Consider the following 19,465-nt stretch of genomic DNA (forward strand, 5'->3'; position numbering starts at 1 on the left):
TCTTTTTGCTGTCTCTCTCCTTTTGCATATTTCTGAATTTTATGAAACTTCTGAATTTTTTGAATCATGATCAGAGCAGAGATACTAGACAGGTTATAAAAGATCAGAATCACTTCATCTGTGACTGCAGATGAGGAGTGTCTTAAGGTTTTGGGTATCTGCTAAGCACACAGTGGAATTGCTAATTTTGCTGGCAATGCTAATTTTATTTTAGATTTATTATGTTTAAAGAGACATGCTTTACACTTAAAATATAAATGTGATTTTTATGAACAGCTTAACCAATGCTTTATGTACTTGTCCATGTATTATTCTGATGGTGTAAGCTTGATTGTAGGTAGGCTGTGTGTCGACAATAAAGGCTCAATTTTCAAGAATCACTTGGTGCTCTTGCCAGAATAATTCACTTAGTCTACTCAGAATCACTTGTGACTTAGCCTCCCTGCTTTAAACATTTGAATGTTTAATGGATATGTAGGTGAAATGAAATTGAAATCTGCATAGGTAAATTATTTTTGGCTTGCATACTTCATAATCAGAAGTGGTAAACAGCCCTATTAGTGCTTTGTTTGACATAGGTGCTATAGCCTAGTGTCTTTTCACTGGTGAAAACAGACCACAAATGCTCTTTAATTGTTACCAGTGTTCTTCCAGGAAACAAGTATCTAAACTACAATAATTTTAAATGGTTATTTCTGCTCTTTGATTCATTTGATAATTATTTATCTTATTACAGGCCAGATCCTCCAAGTAGTTAGGACTGCAAATGGAGCTCAGTACATCATTCAACCACAGCAGCCAGTTGTTCTACAGCAGCAGGTCATACCACAAATGCAACCTGGTGGTGTACAAGCACCTGTTATACAGCAGGTAAAGAAAAAAAAAAAACTGAAAGTAGAAACCTTACAGTAATAATTAAGCAAGTTTGCATTTTTGCTGGGAAATTGAAATGGAGTACAAAGACAGAAATAATATATTGAAAAAAAATAAAGTTTCATTCGTAAAAAGTTCTTAAAAATTAATAATTTTGAAATGTAGCTTTAAATGTCATTTTTATTCTTGCAAAATTCAGACTGGCCTAAGATTAAAATTGCTTTTGTGTGGCTCCAATGGCAATTACATGATGTGCATAATGTTAGTCTGTATCCTTTCACAAATGTGTTTATCAGTTAAAATGATTCTGTTACATAACACATAGAAGAAAATACCTTTTAAAAAAATACCTCCACGAAAAGCACAAAATCCCAAACTGGTCATTTTATTACTGAATCCAGTATGTTTCACCAGGATTTTTGTTCAGCTACAAGGTCAACTGTGCATCCAAATTTTGTTGGCATTGAATTTAGTCAGAGTTCTGCAGCTTAGACATGAATAACAATATGTATAGAGTTTAAAGTTGAGTGTTTTATGAAGAAGCTTAAAAAAATAGTATTTTATTTTAACTTAAACATTTCTTAACTGTGCTTAGAACTTGGGGTGATTATGGTAGTGCTAGCTACTAGTATGGAAAATGAAACAGTAGGTTTTCTTCGGTTTAGCAATACAAAATGCAGAAAACGAATACCAAGTAGTGAGAGAAGCTGCTATTGAAGATTAAATTATCTGATATAGGTAGAGTATTAGTAACTTTTGTTTCTCTAATTAGTCCAAGTTGGACTGATGTGCTTTAATTGTTTAAAAGAGTAGCGTGGTACCTTGTTATGTTATCAGTCACTGTACTTGCAATGGTATTTCATCAGGTTTTGGCTCCTATCCCTGGAGGGATATCCCAGCAGACAGGAGTAATTATTCAGCCTCAGCAGATCCTGTTTACAGGAAATAAAACACAAGTCATACCTACAACAGTGGCAGCCCCTACACCAGCTCAAGCACAGATTCCTGCAGCTGGTCAGCAGCAACCACAACAGCAGCAGGCACAACCACAAGCACCACTTGTTCTCCAAGTTGATGGAGCAGGAGACACATCATCTGAAGAAGAGGAGGATGAGGAAGAAGACTATGATGATGATGAAGAGGAGGACAAAGAAAAAGATGGAGGTGAAGACGGCCAGGTTGAAGAGGTAAAATTAGTCCTAATTTATAAGATTGAAGCATGTCTCTATTTATTTATTTATTTATTTTTCTCAACAGTATTTGAAAGAAAACTGTATACCACAAAAATTGTTATATTCCCATGTTCTGGTTTCAGCTGGGCTAGAGTTAATTTTCCTCCTAGTAGCTGGCATGGTGCTGTGTTTTGGATTGAGGATGAGGATAATGTTGATGACAAATGGATGTTTTAGTTGTTGCTGAGCAGTGCTTACACTAAGCCAAGCACTTTTCACTCCTCATACTGCCCTTCCAGTGAGGAGGCTGGGGGTGTGCAAGGAGCTGGGAGGGGACAGAACTGGCACAGCTGACCCAAACTGGCTGCAGAGATACCCCATACAATGATACGGTGTCATGCTGAACAATTATATGGAGTGGCTGGCCAGGGTTGGGGGGACTGCTGCTCGGGGATGGGCATCAGTCAGTGGGTGGTGAGCAATTGCATTGTGCATCACTTGCTTTGTATATTCTATTATTATTATTATTATCATTATCATCATTATCATCACTATTTCTCGTCCTTTTCTGTCTGATTAAACTGCCTTTATTTTAATTTGTGGGCTTTTTTTCCCCTCCTGATTCTTTCCCTGTCCCACTGGGGTGTGAGGGTAGTAAGCAAATGGCTCTGTGGTGCTTAGCTGCCTTCCGGGCTAAACCATAACAGTCTTTTAGTCTTACTTGAAAGAAAACTACATACCTCAAAGAATGTTACACTCCCATAATCTTGAGAATATCACTTCTATACTTGTACTTAATTTTCTTTATTTCCCATATTGAGGCTGTGGAAACTGTTGTTAGCAGAGCACCTTGAAATGCAGCTGGTGTGTGTAGGGTGGGAACAGCAAATACTGTTAATTATTATACCCTTCTGAAAACTTAAGTAGTATTTCTGATGCTATGGAAAGATCTGCCATGAAACCTTCACAAGCAAACAGAAGCAGTCAACTGCTTTTGGGACTGAGTGCATGTAACAGCAAGATGTTAGGAAGAATGACAAAAGGAGAGCATATTTTTAATACATTGAGGAGACAAATAACGTGGTCTGGCCTGTATCTTACTCACTGTGTAGTTGCTTTCTGTTGAACTAGAACGAGACCAAGAACTCAGATTATAAAACACCTTCTTAAAAGCGCTGACTTTATTAATCAATGATTAATAAAGTCAGGAGCAGGAGTGAATGTTCTTAATAACATTCTTGCTGCCTTCTTAACGCTGTGCTTAATTTAGACTTTGAATTTGCTTGGTTTTGAACTTGAGCCAGTGGTTCTTACCAGGTTTTGCTCTGTTACACCAAAAAACCACACAGAAAAAAAATCCTAATAAGCTAAAAGTACTTTTATTTCAGCTTCTGACAGGAAATTGAGCACTTCCTAAATCTGTCCCTAAAATGCATTTTGAATTATCAGATCACTTCCACAGTTTTCTGCAGCCATTCCAATTATCTTAAGATATCATTTAAAATGCCAGCATGAGGAGCAGTTGTAGTATTTCACCATCTGTATCACCCATATATTATACGCAGATAAAGCTTAATTTTTTTATTAAGGAGTTAAATCAGTTTTTCTGTGATACATTTACAGTGGTGTCAAACAGTATTTTTCTATTACAAGTTGAATCCACATCACCTTTTCCATTATTACTATCTTTATTATTTCTCTTCCCTTTCTGTCCTATTAAATTGTCTTTATTTCAACTCATGAGCTTTTACTTCTTTTTCCCCTCCTGATTCTCTCCCCCATCTCATCGCCTCAATATGGGAAATGAAGAAACTGAAATACAGGGATAGAAGTGATATTCTCGATAATTTGGGAATATAACGTTCTTTAAAGTATATAGTTCTCTTTCAAATCAAACACTAAGACTGCTGTGGTTTAACCCGGCAGGCAGCTAAGCACCAGCACTGATGTCAGTCTGAATGTGTTAAAAGTATAGGTCAACACGCTTAAATATCAATTGTTCTTTAATATTGTCTTAATGCTAGTGCTATTTTTTTATATGATAAGGCTTTATTATCAGCATGCCAGAGAGCCCCTGTTACTTTTGCTCCTGGTGTTCATCAGGAACTAGTTAATGAGTTGAGCAGTCCATTAAAAGTTTTTTAAGTCACTTAAATAGAACATTATTTTTGAAAGAAATTAGGACTTCTGGTTCACCTTTTTCTTCCCCCACTAGCATTTCCCTAGTATAGCTTACATATTTTGGGGCAGGTGGGAAGATGAGGATTACACAGAAGAGAAGCTGTTCTTTCTTAAGAAAAGCTTTCTTAAGAAAAGCTGTTCTGCTTTTATTAGTGGTTGTTTTAAACTTTCGAAATACTTGCTATTTAGTTGAGATGTGGGGGGGACACAAACCTCAGCTGTACTGTTCTCACCATACTGTAAAGAATTTAGTGCATCAGAATTCTGTTTTGTCAATACAAGCCTTCAAATGCTTGAGGAGAGGAGCAAGAAGGATCTGGAAGAGGAATGCAGTTTAGAAATGAGCTTTAACACAATCCTCTTAAGTACAAGTGGGAAGGCTATGCTGGGAAGAAAAAATTAGACTTGCAGTTCGGTAGTGATATTTCTAAGTATCCTCGTGATGCTATCTGGTTATCTTGTAAGACATGCACAGTAAAATAGTAAATAGAAACAGTAAAATGATAAAGGAAATAGCACAACTTAGAAAGGTTTGGAAGGTGGAGAAACCCTTGGTAGAAAGAGGAAAAAATGAAAGTAATTTTTAAGGAACTTGAAAATACTAGAACATCTAGAGAAATTATTTTTATGTATCTATGCAAGATCATCTTAAAAATAGCTTTTTTTCTCCCCTAAAAACTTCATGCTTTTGTTGAGGTCTTTTTCTGTTACATACATAACTAAGTCATGGAGTTTGTATTTCTAGTGGCATGCAGGGAGTGATGTGGGTAATGTTGCTTTTCCGCTGCTTAGAGGCTTTAAAAAATGAAAATCTGTACAATGATAGATTTTTTAAAAATAAATGACAGGCACCAGAACACTTAAAATAAAGAAGTAAGAATGTTTGTAGTACTAAGAGGTTACAGTGTCCAGAATCTGGCTTGATCATTGAAGTTGGGTACTGAAAGTGGTAACGACATCTCCTGAGTAATTGTCATGGAGGGGATAAAGGAAACAGACTTGATTTGTCCACTGGGAAGCCTAATACTTAATGTGTCAGATGTTTATTTAGGTGCATAGTTCATTGACAGACTGTAGCCTGATATGAGTAATCAAAGTAACAGTAATAACGTTGCAGTGTAACTTTTCACACGTTTCTTCCAGGAGCCTCTTAACAGTGAAGATGATGTGAGTGATGAGGAAGGACAAGAACTGTTTGATACAGAAAATGTTGTTGTGTGCCAGTATGATAAGGTAAAACATAAATGTGAGAAATCTAATTTCTCTGTTCTTCCTATCAAGTCATAACTTCAAAGTGACACAAAAACATCTGTGTGACTGTCAAGTATAGATAGATCTGTAAAGATTATAACACGAACGTTAATGTAAGAACTAATAACTGTTTTTAAAACTCGTCTCAGTGAAAGGTGTTTTTTATTTTTTGATGGACTTGGTGGCAGTGAGGAAAGCTTAGAAAAGTTTGATTTTTTTTTTTTTCTTTATCATGTCTGACTGATTTTTAAAAAAAGGTTAATCCTTTGGGCTCGTGAGAAGTGAACTCTTGTAAGTTTTGTAGTTTGTTGTAGCCAGAAATGAAAATAGTAGTCATTAAGATTTAGACTTGTTAGAAAACTACCTACTGATCACTAAAAATGTTTCTTTGTGGTGACTAAATAGTCTTCAGAGGAACAATTCTTTATGTGCCCTGTTGGTTTTTTATTAAAAAAAAACGATATGGAATGCTTTTACTTATTTTGCTTTAAATTCCGCTGAACTATCCTGTCTTCCCTAGAATGACTAGTTTCTTTCTTTATATTTGCCCTGAAATATGTGAGGATGCATTTATGTCTGGAATTGTTTTAAATTTGTCCAGAGGCTCTTGGCACTTTTTTATTGAAGTAGTACACAGAAAGATTATTCTATATGGATTTTCTTTCTTTGCCTGTGAGAGTTTACTTGCACTGTGAAGAATAAGGATCCTTTTTAAAGCAGAGAAAAGATTGTTGAAGAAAAAACCCTTCATTGCAAAGAATGACTTGAATATAAAATACTCAGTTATATCTGGATTCTACTTGTGCTTGTCATCAGATTGAGGAAAATAGAGGAGAAAGACAGCTAGGATGTAGGTATTAGACGGTACTCTGGAATTGTTAGTTTCAAGGCAGTTCATGTGAGGGACCTTGGAATAGCAGTCAGAAAAGCTTATTGGGAGCTGCTGAAGCTGAGCAACAAGTACTATCTGAAATCCTCACCCTCTGCAAAATTAAGAACTTGAACTCAGTAGGGAAGTGTCCACCGTGAAGCCTCTAGTGCTCTGGAAACACTTCACTTAACAAACAACCATTCAGTTTGTTTTTCTAGAATACAAAACCAACAGCTCAGTTGTTCTGAACAAAGTTCTTTGTCTTGTACAACATACTGTGTCCTGCATCAGCTGATACAACAGGTGCATCTTGAACAGTGAGATGAGGGCGAACAGGTAGCAATGATGCTCACAGAGCACTCCACCGTCCTTGGTACCTTATATGAACATGGATCGTCGTATGCCTCCTCAGTCGTCTCTGTTTGAAATCAGAACTACACTTATAGTTGTTACTTGTACAGCTCTCCAAACATTTGGTTACTCTTTCTTTCATTCTCCAGAGGTATTTTATTCCTTTATATCCTTCTGTATCATATTTGATACAGGTGGGTAATGCTGTGGGAGGATCAGAGCTATTCAGTTACAGTTGAACCTTCCATTTATTAAGTGGAGCAACAGTGTCCTGTAGTATTTCACGTGTGCTTTTGACCTCAGTGGACACAGAGCTGACGTTTTTATAGAAAAGTCTTTTGGAACACTGGAATTTCATTCCTGAGTTGTAACTGTCCACTCAAACCTATCATTTTTTCTACCAGTGCAATTGTTTTTTCATCATTACAGCCTTCCATATACATTGAATGTCACCATTGTTTTGTTACACAATGAGTTAGGACAGTGATGTTGTTCTGCAGCTCTTTGGTAACCATTCTTCTCTGTATGATCGGTGATGTTTTGTCATTTTTTGGATGATTTGTGAATTCTTAAACTATGCACACTTCAGCCAGCCCAAATACCTTTTGGAATAATCTCATTTCACTGTAGTAACCGTGTTCTTGGTTTCTCATGTTTTACCAATTTATCAGAGGACCTTCCTGCTTACCTTATGGCAACTCAAAAGTTTCTGATGAGAGATTTGTGTTGAGTGCCATTTGGAAGTGCAGGTACACTATATAAGACAGGCTTTTTCTTGTTAGCTTCTTTGCTGATTCCAGTAACATAGCTTAAAATGACCACAGAGCAGACAATAGTACTAGTGATTGTTTGAGTACTGTAGTTCTTCAGCATTAATAATAAATGATGAGACTTCTCGATGAAACTTGAAAAATTGCAATGGGGTTATCTTGATTTTTATATGCCTTTTGTAAAATTTCCTAAACTCTTTTTTTAAGAGTGCTTAATGACACTTTAGTTTAATCTGGTGTAGTTTACAATGACTTTTCTCTTTTGGACAGCATTTCAGCTTTCTGAGAGATCCTTGCTTTCTTTGAATATCTGGTTGTCCTGCAGCTTAATAGTACTGGTGATCTTCTGCTCTGTGTTTACAGTATGCTTTCTTTTGAAAAAAACATACAAAAACTCTTCTGCCTTTAGACTGAATTTTGATCAGTTTCTTTTAGTTTTAAATTAAACATAAGAACACAAATTTACATATACGGCATTGTAGGGTGTTCATTGCCAACTTACTAGCCCAGGGAAAATGCTTGTCTTGTGTTTTTGCTGTCAGTTCTGGTGATGTTTTCTAACTGAAGCCCTTAGTTCACTGTCTTGGACTTAAAAGATAGTTCTGTGTTCTGTGGGGTCCTGAATTAGCTTCTTCATGAAGTAGGACTGGACTTTACAGTACCTAGAACAGCCCCAGTGTGCTGCACATCGACCTTTACTCAGAAGGCATAAGATAATTGAAATCTACTCTTGGTAGTAGTAGTGCTTCTAGTAGTACCAGTAGTACTTAACTACTATTTCATGTCCTTGTATGTTTTCTGATCTTGACCGCATGGGTCATCTGCTTCCTTTAGTCAGGTACTACTGGTTTGGGAATAGGCACTAAGAAATAAGAGTAACTTCTGCATGAATGTATTTGTAAAGTGAACGGGAATAAAGCTGTTGTTTTATTCTTTCTATTATTCTGTGGTAATTGGAATATATATTATAATGTGAATATCCATTATGTCACAGACTGTCATGATAGGGACTCAATGTAGATGAGGAATGGAATGAATGTCTTCATTTTTTTTTTTTTCTATCTCAGTCTTTTTTGGGCTGATGCAGATAGTTGGACTAATCTGACAGAATAATTTTCATAAATTTCTTCTATACACACCTTAAATGTCTAATATTTTAGCTAGGAAGGCTGTAGTTTAAAGTTGCAGCTAGAATCTTTTTGAACATTCAGCTTCATTCCATCATCTCGATCTGGAGATCTTACATTCCTCACCTTACACTTTGAGAAGAGAATTGGAACATAAATCATATAAAATGACCTACCATTGAGGAGAAAGCATACAATATAAGATCAGTGCATATATATGTTATCAGCTATATCATCTTGTGCATTTTCTACTGTGGAGCATTTCAGGCTGAAAAATCTTGTAAATAATCTTTTGCCTTTTAACCAGTACTTAACATTCCAAATCCCAGAGTCAAACTCTAATGTTATAAATTGAAAGTTGAGTATGTTAACTGTCTGTACATAAAGTAAACAAACCATTTAGCAAGCAAAATGGAATTTAGACAAGAGATGCAAAGAATTAACTAAGTGGTTGACTCTTTCAGGACTAGTTTAAAACTTTAGTCTTTGTTATGGTGGTTGAAATAAGAATATCTGGCTTTCAAGTGGAGTTTCATGTAACAAAAATAATTTAATCATATGAAAGCAGCAGAAGTGAATATATACTTTTCCTTTTTCCATTTCAGCCACATCTGAAAATGTTCTGAGTGCTTTGGATTTTACAATGTCTTTGTGGTTGCATTGTTTCTCATCAGTTGCTGTAAGAGTTTTCCCTGGTTTAAAAAATGGAAGCTAAAAATGCTGCTAGATGCATCATTACGCTTTTTTTTTCATAGTTAAATGCAGAATTGATTTTTTGAGATGTTTATAGCAATCTAGTAATGTGTGTCTAATTGTTATTTTCATTTTTCTTGCCTGTATAATGTACTTTATGTATTACTACCCATTTCTGACGCAGAGTAATACTTCAACTTTTTTCCCTATTTTTAGATCCATAGAAGTAAAAACAAATGGAAATTTCATCTCAAAGATGGCATCATGAATCTTAATGGAAGAGATTATGTATTTTCCAAAGCCATTGGGGATGCAGAATGGTGAAGTTTTTAAAACAAACAAAACAAAACAAAAAAACTCCCTGTAAAAGGAAAAAAATCAAAAGCAGGAAAGGTTGAGACTTGGACTTATACTCCAACCAAAATGTGTATCTGCACATCAGAAATAAAGCATAAACAAAAGTATTGGAACAAAGGTAAAATGTGGCAACAAAGACACTACTTCAGATGAGCAAGCCATGGACTGTAGCAGCTATAGCATTGTCTGGGAGCTGGTTTTGTGTGTTAGGAATACCTTAATTATCAATTCTACATACAGGTACCTACAGCTGGTATTTAGCATGTAAGGCTTTGTCCCCCCTTCTTCCCTTGGTTTAAGATTTTAAAATACTTCTTCCACTGATTGAAGGAACTCTTCCCTTTGATAGATTATTAATCTGAAAATGCTTATTGTGTGTACAAATCTTTGCTTTGAACACTTCCTTTTGGTAGTGAGGATGGTCAGAATGTTACTTAACTGCGCGCAAGCTTTGTACAGAAGGGTAAGAATTAAGGTGTTAAATTTTAAATAACTTGTATAAGGAAAATATTTTTAATTCTGATATGCTCATTAATTATAATATCTATTTGTTGTTTTCAGTTCAGTTCCCCATAAACAAGTTGTTGTTCCTAGCAATTATAAAATGGTAAAATGATCATTTATATTTCAAAATTATTTTATGTGAGTGATACCTTTCATTTGGGGCTGTATTTTTTTTTAAATACTAAGCACCTGTAGCTCTGGGTTCCCCCGTCCCAAAGTCAGACTGCTTAACTTTTAAACTATATTCTTGCTGTTTGGTGGTGGTTCAGCATCATTGAACTGAAATGAATAGTACAATTTTCATTGACTTCTTAAAAATGCTTTGGAGAGCTTTTGAATCAGATGTGTAGATAATCACATAATAGATTTAATTCCTTTACCTACTTACTACATCTGTAGTTCAGACATCCACAAATAATTGAACAGAACACAAGAATGACTAAATTTTTAATACAGAAAGTAACATAAAAATTCTAACATCCTGACTGCAACTCTGTTAATCAAAGATCAGCTTTACTGAAAAGTATAGCCATAAGTTACCTGCAGCAGTTAATCTCTCTAAAGTTTCCAGGTGGCATATAGTTTCATGAAAAGAGCTGCACAGCTTTAGAGAACACAAATTTTTTTAAAGCATCCTTAAACTGACTTGGTAACAGAAAATCGAACAGTTGGATGCACTAAATCTTGTGTAGCGACTTTCTCTTTTCCAAAGGTATGATTTTTTATTTTTATTTTTCCCCTTGGTGTGTGTGTGTGAAAAGCAACAATGTTGCTCCCCTGTGGTTCCCCTCGTCCTGAGAACTTGAACACCTTTTCTTTATGCATAGGTTATTCTTGTAAACCCTGCTTCCAGAAATGGAGTTACTTTTGGATGAGGAGAGGGAATGGGCATTATACTTACAAAACTGTTGAGGAGGGAATGTTCGTGTGGCTCACCATTTCAAAAAAATGTCTTTCGCTGGGTGCTTGGGAAGGCAATGAAATGGACAACAGCAAAGATGATTTTAAATAAATTGGGGAAGACTTACAGAAGCAGACATTTGATCATGAGTTCTGACCTTATTTTTAATCTTGAGAGTGAAACTTACTAAACGTAATTTAACAAAGTCACAAGTGTATTTTGGCAGTATATAAGCACTGCCCTAATTTTCATTTTGATTTACTTGCTTTCAGGTGTGTTCATTCATAGTCTAAATAGTATGTAAAAGAAACCAACAAAGAAACTCCAAATACATTGCAAGGAGTGTTTTTTTTTGCTGTGATTTTGTACACCTGTGCTCTCATTGATAAAGACTAAAACTGCCTGTAGGCCATGTCTAGAGCCATGTGGTTGTTAGTAAGTTATCTACATACATAAGCTTTATGATAAGTTAATCGGTATTTTTTCTAATTCATTCTTAAGTAATGTCACCATCATTCAGAGTGTGTTTGTGGCTCAGGGCATCAAGGTATGTCAAACTGGTGTTTGCTTTCTTCCGAACGAAGCAGATATTTTATTATTTTATTTTTACCACTGTTGACACTTCTATGTACAACTGCAATGAAGTGAATAATTTACCAACTAATACCTTCCCTCACCTTTTCCGTATCTGTTTCCAGTGAGTCTTAAGTAATGGGCTTCAGAAGAATTCCCATAACACTGCACAACCAAACCAACAAAGGAAAAAAATCACTTTTTTTTTTTTTAATAGATTCCTGTTTATGCTACTGGAACCCAGATTATGTGGACAACACTTTATTTTCATACATCTTAGTCATTTTTTCACCCACATATGCGTACTAGAAGCTGCATAGCCTTTTAATTTATTTTGAAGGGATAGCAGAACATTACAGGTAACTTAAGCTTATACTATTCTAAAGGATGTATGAAGCTGTCTGAACTTGCACAGTCTCTTGCAAGCTAATTGTATGCTATGCTTTTCAGATGAGAAATTTTGTCTTCAAATACAGTACCTGTGAAACTTTATGAAAGCCAGTCAGACATGAACATACCAAACTGTGCTCTTATTGCTACATCAAGTGTTCCTTTTTTAACTCAAAAAGCATGTTTTAATTTTATTTTATTGTAGCAGCTTGCTGTAAGAATGTAGTTTGCTTAATTTTACTATTGTACTTGAATTTTAATCATGGTTTTAACAATGTAACTGAACAGACCATTTCACTAGGTTCCACAGAAACCATTCCTTTCAGAGGGCAAGGGATTCCCATGTTCATAGTTCATAAATTTTTGTTTCCTTTGAAATATTTTTTGTTGCTGATTTTTTTTCTTTCAAATAGTTCAGTATTATGGAAACAATTAATGATTTCAAGAGGGCTTATGTTAAAATTTGCACAGATAATGGAGCACCTTTTTATGACGGAAAAAATGGGGAAAGATACCTTCATAATTATAACCATGATGGCTGATGGAAACTTGCAGAGCAACTGGGCAAAATTGGGAGTCTTGTGCCTTTTCAGTTTCAGCAGAATACCTGTTTTGCCAGTATATATATTTTTTTTAATTTTTTTTGGATTCCCAAGAGAGTAAATTTCCTGCAGTGCTTCAATCAAAAAAAGCAACTTTTTTGCTCTAATTCTGTTGGGTTCTAGTGTGTGCAATCATTTAAAAACATCTAAGTTGAAAACAAATGGAAATATGTTTTCTGTTAAGGAGATGATAGATAATTTAGTTGCGTAAGGAACTTTATATTGGACTATTTAAATAAAATTGTGATTTTATTCCCCCTGAGTTGCTGGTTAGTGACAAGATTTCTTTGAGGCTTCATACTCCTCGTTCCCTCATTGTACTCACAAGTTGCATTTGAGCATCATTCAATTTCCTAAACACAATTTGAAGTGATAATTGTGGTCTGAGTTAGTTTCCAAGAACATGATACATGATTCTGAAGCACAGTTTCTAGAAAAGTGCAAAGAGCATGTTTTATCATGTAACAGGTTTTTTACAAATGTTTTTCTATTTCTGCTGCAGAATAGGAGTGTTAAAAGTGAATTTCGTTGTCTGTGAAAATAATTCTACCACTTGACAGTTAGCAGTAATTACGTCACTGTAAAACATTAGCAGAGGAAAATTTCTTAATTCCAGTGGAGCAGTTAGAGACCTTGTTAACTAAAGTTCATTTTGATTCAGTCTCCTCAAATGGTTTAAAAAAAAATAAAAATTTAAAAACAAAATGGGAAAAGCCAAAATTCCTCCCAAAGCAAAAGCTTCCTAATCAAATGCAATAAGACATCGTTCAGGAGGTGAAGAGCAGTTTTAGGATAATGTGCACTGGTTGACACTGGGCTGCTTTACACAGCGTCATGGGGTTTGTTGTGTGCCGCACCCCCATCCACACACACCCAACTGAAATTAGAGTTCTCAGACTTGGAGAGTAATGACTATAAAAGACGAAGAAACTTGCACATTGTTTTGTATTGGTGTCTGGCATCTAGAGTCTTGTTTTCCCATTGCTGTGATTGGGTGGGAAATGTGTAAAAAAACAGTCCTTTGGTTTCCCTGTTGTCTACTTTTTTTTTTTTAGGGAGTTCATGCAGTGTGTCTTTTAATTATTATTTGGTGGATTTGACATTGTGGAACAAAAGGAGTTTGTTTGTTTGTTTGTTTTTTTTTAACAGGATGAACTACCTTGGGTTAGCTATATGTACAGTCATCCAATGAGACATGTTCCAGAGTGCATAGGGTACCAATAGAATATGGAGTGGGGGAATATCCTTTTTTGCTGTTCTGAGCTACTATTGTCAACTGCTGTTGTACATATACTGTTATGTGTAAGGGGGTAAATATATTTATTATGTTTGTAAAATTCATTCTGTACAATTGCAGATCAAGGTTGCTCCTCTGTGATATACAGGATATTATGTTTCAAAGGCCATGCTTGGAATACAATTAGAGAACTTAGTATTTTGATGTACTAAGACCTATTTTAAGTTTAATATTTTGCCTTTGCAAAAACTTTAATTAAAGATGTTATTTAAAAATGTTTGCCACTTCATTTACTATCTTGCATGTGCATTTGTTTTATACACAATGTTTAATGTTTATCACTGTAATAACAATGAAGATTCTGAATTTATTTTTTTCACAAGAGTAACTTCTCTGTCACCTACTTGTTGAGTTTGCTTTGTAGGCTTTCTATTTAAAATAATCAGAATGTCATAAAAAGTCACATTTTAATCTTGGTGCCAGACATCTGTATTTATTTAAGAATTACTGCCCTGTGGTAACTGGAGACTCGCGTCTTGAGACAAGATTGGTGTGTGATCTGCAGTGTTAGTCCTGTAAATGAAAATGCAGGACTACCGCAAATAAAATACCCAGTTGTTGGAGGAGAGCAGGATAAGCAGAAAGGTTTTGGCAGTGACACAGATTGACAGAATAGCTTTCTAGTGTGAGCAGGTGACATCTTAGTTTTGGATAGTCTGAAAAACCATACTGCTTTTTTGTCTTATTTACTATTTTCTAAAGGATTTTGAGATGATTCATAAGAAGTATCAGAAATTATGATATTTATTTAGTCCTATCACTGCTATCTGAGTTTGCATACTATGTAAGAAAAAAATAAATTGGAAAAATCACCTGTAGTTTTGGCCAAAATAATTTCAAAAGGACACCAAAAAGGGGATGAAAAGCAGAACAGTGACAAATTAGTAGCAGCCTCAAGTTAAAAAACCAAACCAAACCAAAACAAAACCCAAGCTGTTTTCATCCCTTAAAGATAAAAGCATTACTGTTGTGAATGTTAACTGTGCTCACCCAGCTGTGCATGAGCAAAGTATTTCAGGGGTGGTTATTTGCCAACTCAAACGTATTTAAAATACCAGATTTTTTCTAATTGATTTCTTTATGGCTTTATTCTTTAACTGCTGAAGTAAGAGAGGATAAGGGATCTTAGGATAGCATTTAATGTATCCCCATTTGATCTCAATTAGATACCATTCTTACAACGTACAGTTTTATAACTGTGTTACCTTTGGAGTCTGGGTTTTGCATTGTTTTTTGAAGTAGGGCTTTCATTTGAAGCCTGGCTGAAGACTAAATCTTGCTGCTTATTGTCAGAGCAGTCTCTGTCAGTCTTTTTTTTTCCAAAGTGTTTTTTCACCACTAATGGGATTATGCCAACACCACTCTAATCCTTCCAGATGTAATGACATCTGTCGTTCAACTGCAGTTCGTTTCACTGTACTATTTTTTACCTTCATTGTGGATATCTAAAAATCACAGAAGTATATTTATAACAAATTATTCCTTAGAGTGAAGACTTTTATGGTAATTTTGATGTGAAATGCCTGTACAATTAAATCCTTTTACATGGTGTAAACATGCATGTACTTGGTTAACTTTAAGGGCAATCTGAAATAACAAGGTAATGCATAGAGATGAAGTGCTGAAAATACACTTTGCTTTCCAAGTCGTACTGAGTGACCCATCCACTCCCATAGTTAAAATCCCCTCTCTGGAGATGGGTGCTGGTCGGCCGGTATTTTAAAGTGCCTTTTAGTGATATTATTTCTTAAAAATACAACTGGGTGTATTTGGTTTATACTTTCTTGTTTTAGTTTTTGTTCTTAGTTCAGTTTTGTACAAGAAATTGTAAACAGTAAGTGTTCTATTCGGACAAGTGTATTTCAATAACAAATTCAAAACAAAGCTATTGATAAATTGTAAAACAAAAAATCTTGATACACAAACTTATGTGGACACGCAATTGTGTCATGTTAGAAATGCTTTTCTTTTGCTAGAGGTACCAAATGAAGCAGAACTGCACTGCAGACAAGCCCTCCAGACACCCGAACAGAAGACGTGTTTGGAATCAGCAGCTGGGATGCTGCTTTTCAAGCTGCAGGAGTCAGTGCAGGAGCTGGCAGGATTTAATGTCAAGGTAAAGAAAACTCCTACCTAGCAGGCATAAGATGATGATGGAGACAATGGTTTGGACTATCAAAACAAGGAAGGCAATCTGTTCTACCAAACCACCTTGCTTCCTGATTTTTCCAAAGGCTTGTTCCCGTTTCTCCTAGGAATCCTGCTGCAAGGTCCCTGCAGATAGGGCTCCTCCACATGTCCTGCCTGACCAGTGCCTGAGGACTTCATGCAGACTTTTCCCCTCAGAGGAACCGGCAAACTCCAGGTGGGCTGCCCTGATTCAGCAGGTAATGTTTTCTGAGAAATACGGTGTTCTAGGGAGTACAGCACTTCTGAAAATGATACATGGCAGAATTCACCCTGCAAAACTTCTGTTAGTAGATTTTGTTCTGTTTTGGGCTGCTCGTTTCTGAGAAAATTTTTGCAGGATGGAAGTTCTTTCCTTCTGGGCTTACCTTGTCAAAACTTTTAACAAGACGAAAAGGTTTGTACTGGGAATAAGATTTCTGATGCACTGTTCTCTGTGACCTGAATTTGGCTGATTTCAGCAAATAGTTTTAATCTTAAAACACTAAAGCAGCAGCTAGTAAAATTTCCCATATATATGGAGAGTTAACACATTGCTTGATAAGTGTGGTGATGCAATACTAATGCTAAAAGCTGTTCAGTTAAAGAAGAAATGTATTTGCTTTGCAGCCACTTCTGCATTTATCGCTAGTTGGTTTTGGAAGGGAGCAGAGAGGAAGTGAAGCAATGCTTAAGAGATCAAATTGCTCTTAATGTATATATATAGAATAACTTCTGGCTTTCATTTTCTGTTCCAAATTGTTCTGTTCATACCTTTTGCAGCTTTCTATAATTTCTCCCTGAGGTGGCTGTGTGTATGTTGCCATGTAGCTTAAATCAGTTCTAGACAATAGGTACGTGGAAAATGTAAAGTACTTCATATATGGCACAGGATTTCTGCCGTGGTAAGGGAAAGAGTCATAAAGAGACTCGGGAAGGAGGAAACTGAGAGAACACAGGATAAGGGTAAGGTAGCAAGACTTTTTACAAAATCTGAGAGAGTGCAAACATGCTTAGTGGTAGGGAGAGAAGTGTAAGTAAGGAACAAAAACCTGTTTTTTTTTCCAGGACTTTTCTTGGGAAAGTGCATCTGCCAGTGCGTCAGCCACCCATTCCAATTCTCTTTTACCACGATATACCTCGTTGCTGGGTTTAATTGGAAGTCTGCAGCTAGCTACAAAGAATTGTTCTGCTGTTTCCCCAGTTCCCTCTAGGCAGCAGCAGTAACCCACCTGTGATTTAGGGAATTATTTGACTACAGTCAGCCTACAAACAGCACTGTAGGTGCAGCACAAATACAGTCGTCTTGCTGCTTAGTATTTCAGTGCTATCCTGTATGTGCCAGTTAGCAGTGAGCCATGGAGAAGACAGACAAATAGAGCCTTAGAAATTCGAGTGATAGTTTTTTTTGTTAAAACCCACATTACTGCTTGGATTTTTTGTTGCAGTTTGCCTTCACGTAAGGCAGGGAGTACTGTCATTTTCCCTGACAGTTACGCTTTTCAAGGAAAAGCCACTGTCATTTCAGCTGTAAGACAACCAGCATGGGTTTCATAGTCTAGCCAGTTAACAGCGCCAGTGTTGGCAACAGGAAGGCAGCAAAGTAGTTCTTTAAAAAAGTATCACAATATATATACAAGGAACAGTCCTATCCCACTGTAATGACTGTTTAGTGGGCTCTTAGATACACATTATGAATGAAGTTGATGTTCACAGCAGCAAAAAAAAAAAAAAAAAAAGCTCTTCAAAAAAAAGAAAAATAGAGAACCAAAGGGTTCTCTATTTGTCCTCACCACAGCTGCATAGTGAACGTCTGAGAACCAAAATGAGCATGCTTTTCTTTACCTAATGCATTAACAAAGCTCTGTAAGCTTCGGCTAAACCACACAGATGCACAACAGTAAAGATGTGGCTTCAGGTGGCCACACATACAGGGCTTGGCATTGTATAGAATCAGAACAACATGGAGTGCTACTACCCAAAAACAGGGTAAGCTTGGGTTGATTCATATTAAAGCAGAAAGTGAACTCTTCAAAGAAGGAAGTTCACGGTGGCCCAAAAGAGTTCCAAGTCCTATGCTGCAGTTGATGAGACTTTTCCATTTTTTTTGAATACTGATACAATATGTTAAGGGTGGAAAATAAGGACTGGCAATTACAAACAAACAAAAAAAAATCCACAGGATTAGTATTCTGTGTAATATGAGACCCTGAGATAATCTGAAGTACTGTAGCAATTCACACCAACATGTGTGCATCATGGGGAAAGGAGGTTAAAACTGGTGGGTTATGCTGATAAAATTGTCCATGTATGGACCTTTTAAAGCATCCATTGATTTGCTTTCATGTCACTATAATCACACAAAAATAAGTTAGGCTAGACAGAAGAAACTAAACAGTTTAAAAGTATTTCAATTTTGATGTAGATGTGTTATTGGCCCAGTATCAATTCTAGGTCTACAGTGCTGTCAGAACGTCTCAGTGTGCGTCACCAGGACCTCTTAACCACCTTCTGTTCCAGGGCATGATAATGGCCCTTCACAACTTGTGCCATAGCCAACAAAGCCTACATCAGAGCGCAGTGTCATATGTTTTCACAATCCCTTCCAAGGAGTAGGGGAGTGCACAACAAAAAGGCACGATTAGGTGTTCAATTAATTGTGTGCCTTACCCCATCCAATTTTAACTGCAAGCCAGACACCATTTGATTGCGGAGGGGTTTTAGACCAAGGGTGCCTTGCGTCTGTTAGGGGAAAAAAAACAAACAAATAACAGATTATGCTGCTATTGCCAAACAGCCTGGAAAGGAGGGGTTGGCTCATTTTAACACATGAGTATAGGAATTCTGCTCAGATCAAGCTTTACTATTCAAGGATTTCTTTCATACGAATTTTCCAAAGGCTATATTGTGAGCATTAATATATAAACTATCTGGCAAGAAAGGAAATAGAAGTGCGTTTCATTTATGTTTGTATGCTGAAAAGCTATGGTATTGATTTGAAATTTACTTTTTATTACTTATTACAGGTTCCAGAATTCCATAGCAGGGTGTGCTTTACTTTGACTGTAGCTGACCCACTGCAGGTGGTGTCATCTGTCTACTCATACAAGAAAACGTGTCTGTCCTTGGGTGGGGAGAAGGGAGATAGCCAGCTTAAATTGCTCACAGAAAATTTCAAGTCTCATAACCAAGGCTGCGATGCAGCTTTACAGCTTTTTTCTTCTCTGTGTCTGAGAATGAGGAAGTCTTTCATTGTGTATGTATTGGCACTATAAATTATGCAAATACAATCTCACAAGTTTATGTAGAAAAAATATTGGCGTTTTCTGCCACCCTGAAACGGGATTTTTATATTTTGTTCTCCCATCCAAATTCACAGAGCCAGC

General features: G+C 36.2%; 2 protein-coding genes across 6 annotated transcripts in view; both read left to right on the forward strand.

Moving 5' to 3' along the window:
- The window catches only part of GTF2A1 (general transcription factor IIA subunit 1), a 28,248-nt gene extending 14,120 nt beyond the window's left edge, over positions 1-14,128 (forward strand). For both annotated transcript variants that reach the window (XM_084522231.1, XM_084522230.1), the window contains exons 6-9: positions 737-870; positions 1,740-2,060; positions 5,370-5,459; positions 9,506-14,128. In XM_084522231.1, coding sequence (XP_084378357.1) covers positions 737-870; positions 1,740-2,060; positions 5,370-5,459; positions 9,506-9,613 — 653 coding nt within the window. In that variant the 3' untranslated portion in view covers positions 9,614-14,128. The remainder of the gene's footprint in view (positions 1-736; positions 871-1,739; positions 2,061-5,369; positions 5,460-9,505) is intronic.
- A 1,771-nt stretch (positions 14,129-15,899) lies between these two features.
- LOC311437750 (uncharacterized protein) overlaps positions 15,900-19,465 on the forward strand; it is a 69,843-nt gene continuing 66,277 nt past the window's right edge. For 3 of the 4 annotated variants that reach the window (XR_014693672.1, XR_014693673.1, XM_084521419.1), the window contains exons 1-2: positions 15,906-16,029; positions 16,169-16,278. Coding sequence is in view for 1 of the 4 variants with exons in the window: in XM_084521419.1 (XP_084377545.1) it covers positions 15,973-16,029; positions 16,169-16,278 (167 nt within the window). In the remaining 3 variants the exon portion in view is untranslated. Of the gene's footprint in view, positions 16,030-16,168; positions 16,301-19,465 lie in introns of all 4 variants that reach the window. The other variant, XR_014693671.1, reaches the window with a different exon arrangement.

This window comes from Aythya ferina (assembly GCF_964211825.1).
Source record: "Aythya ferina genome assembly, chromosome: 5".
Taxonomy (NCBI): Eukaryota; Metazoa; Chordata; class Aves; order Anseriformes; family Anatidae; genus Aythya; species Aythya ferina.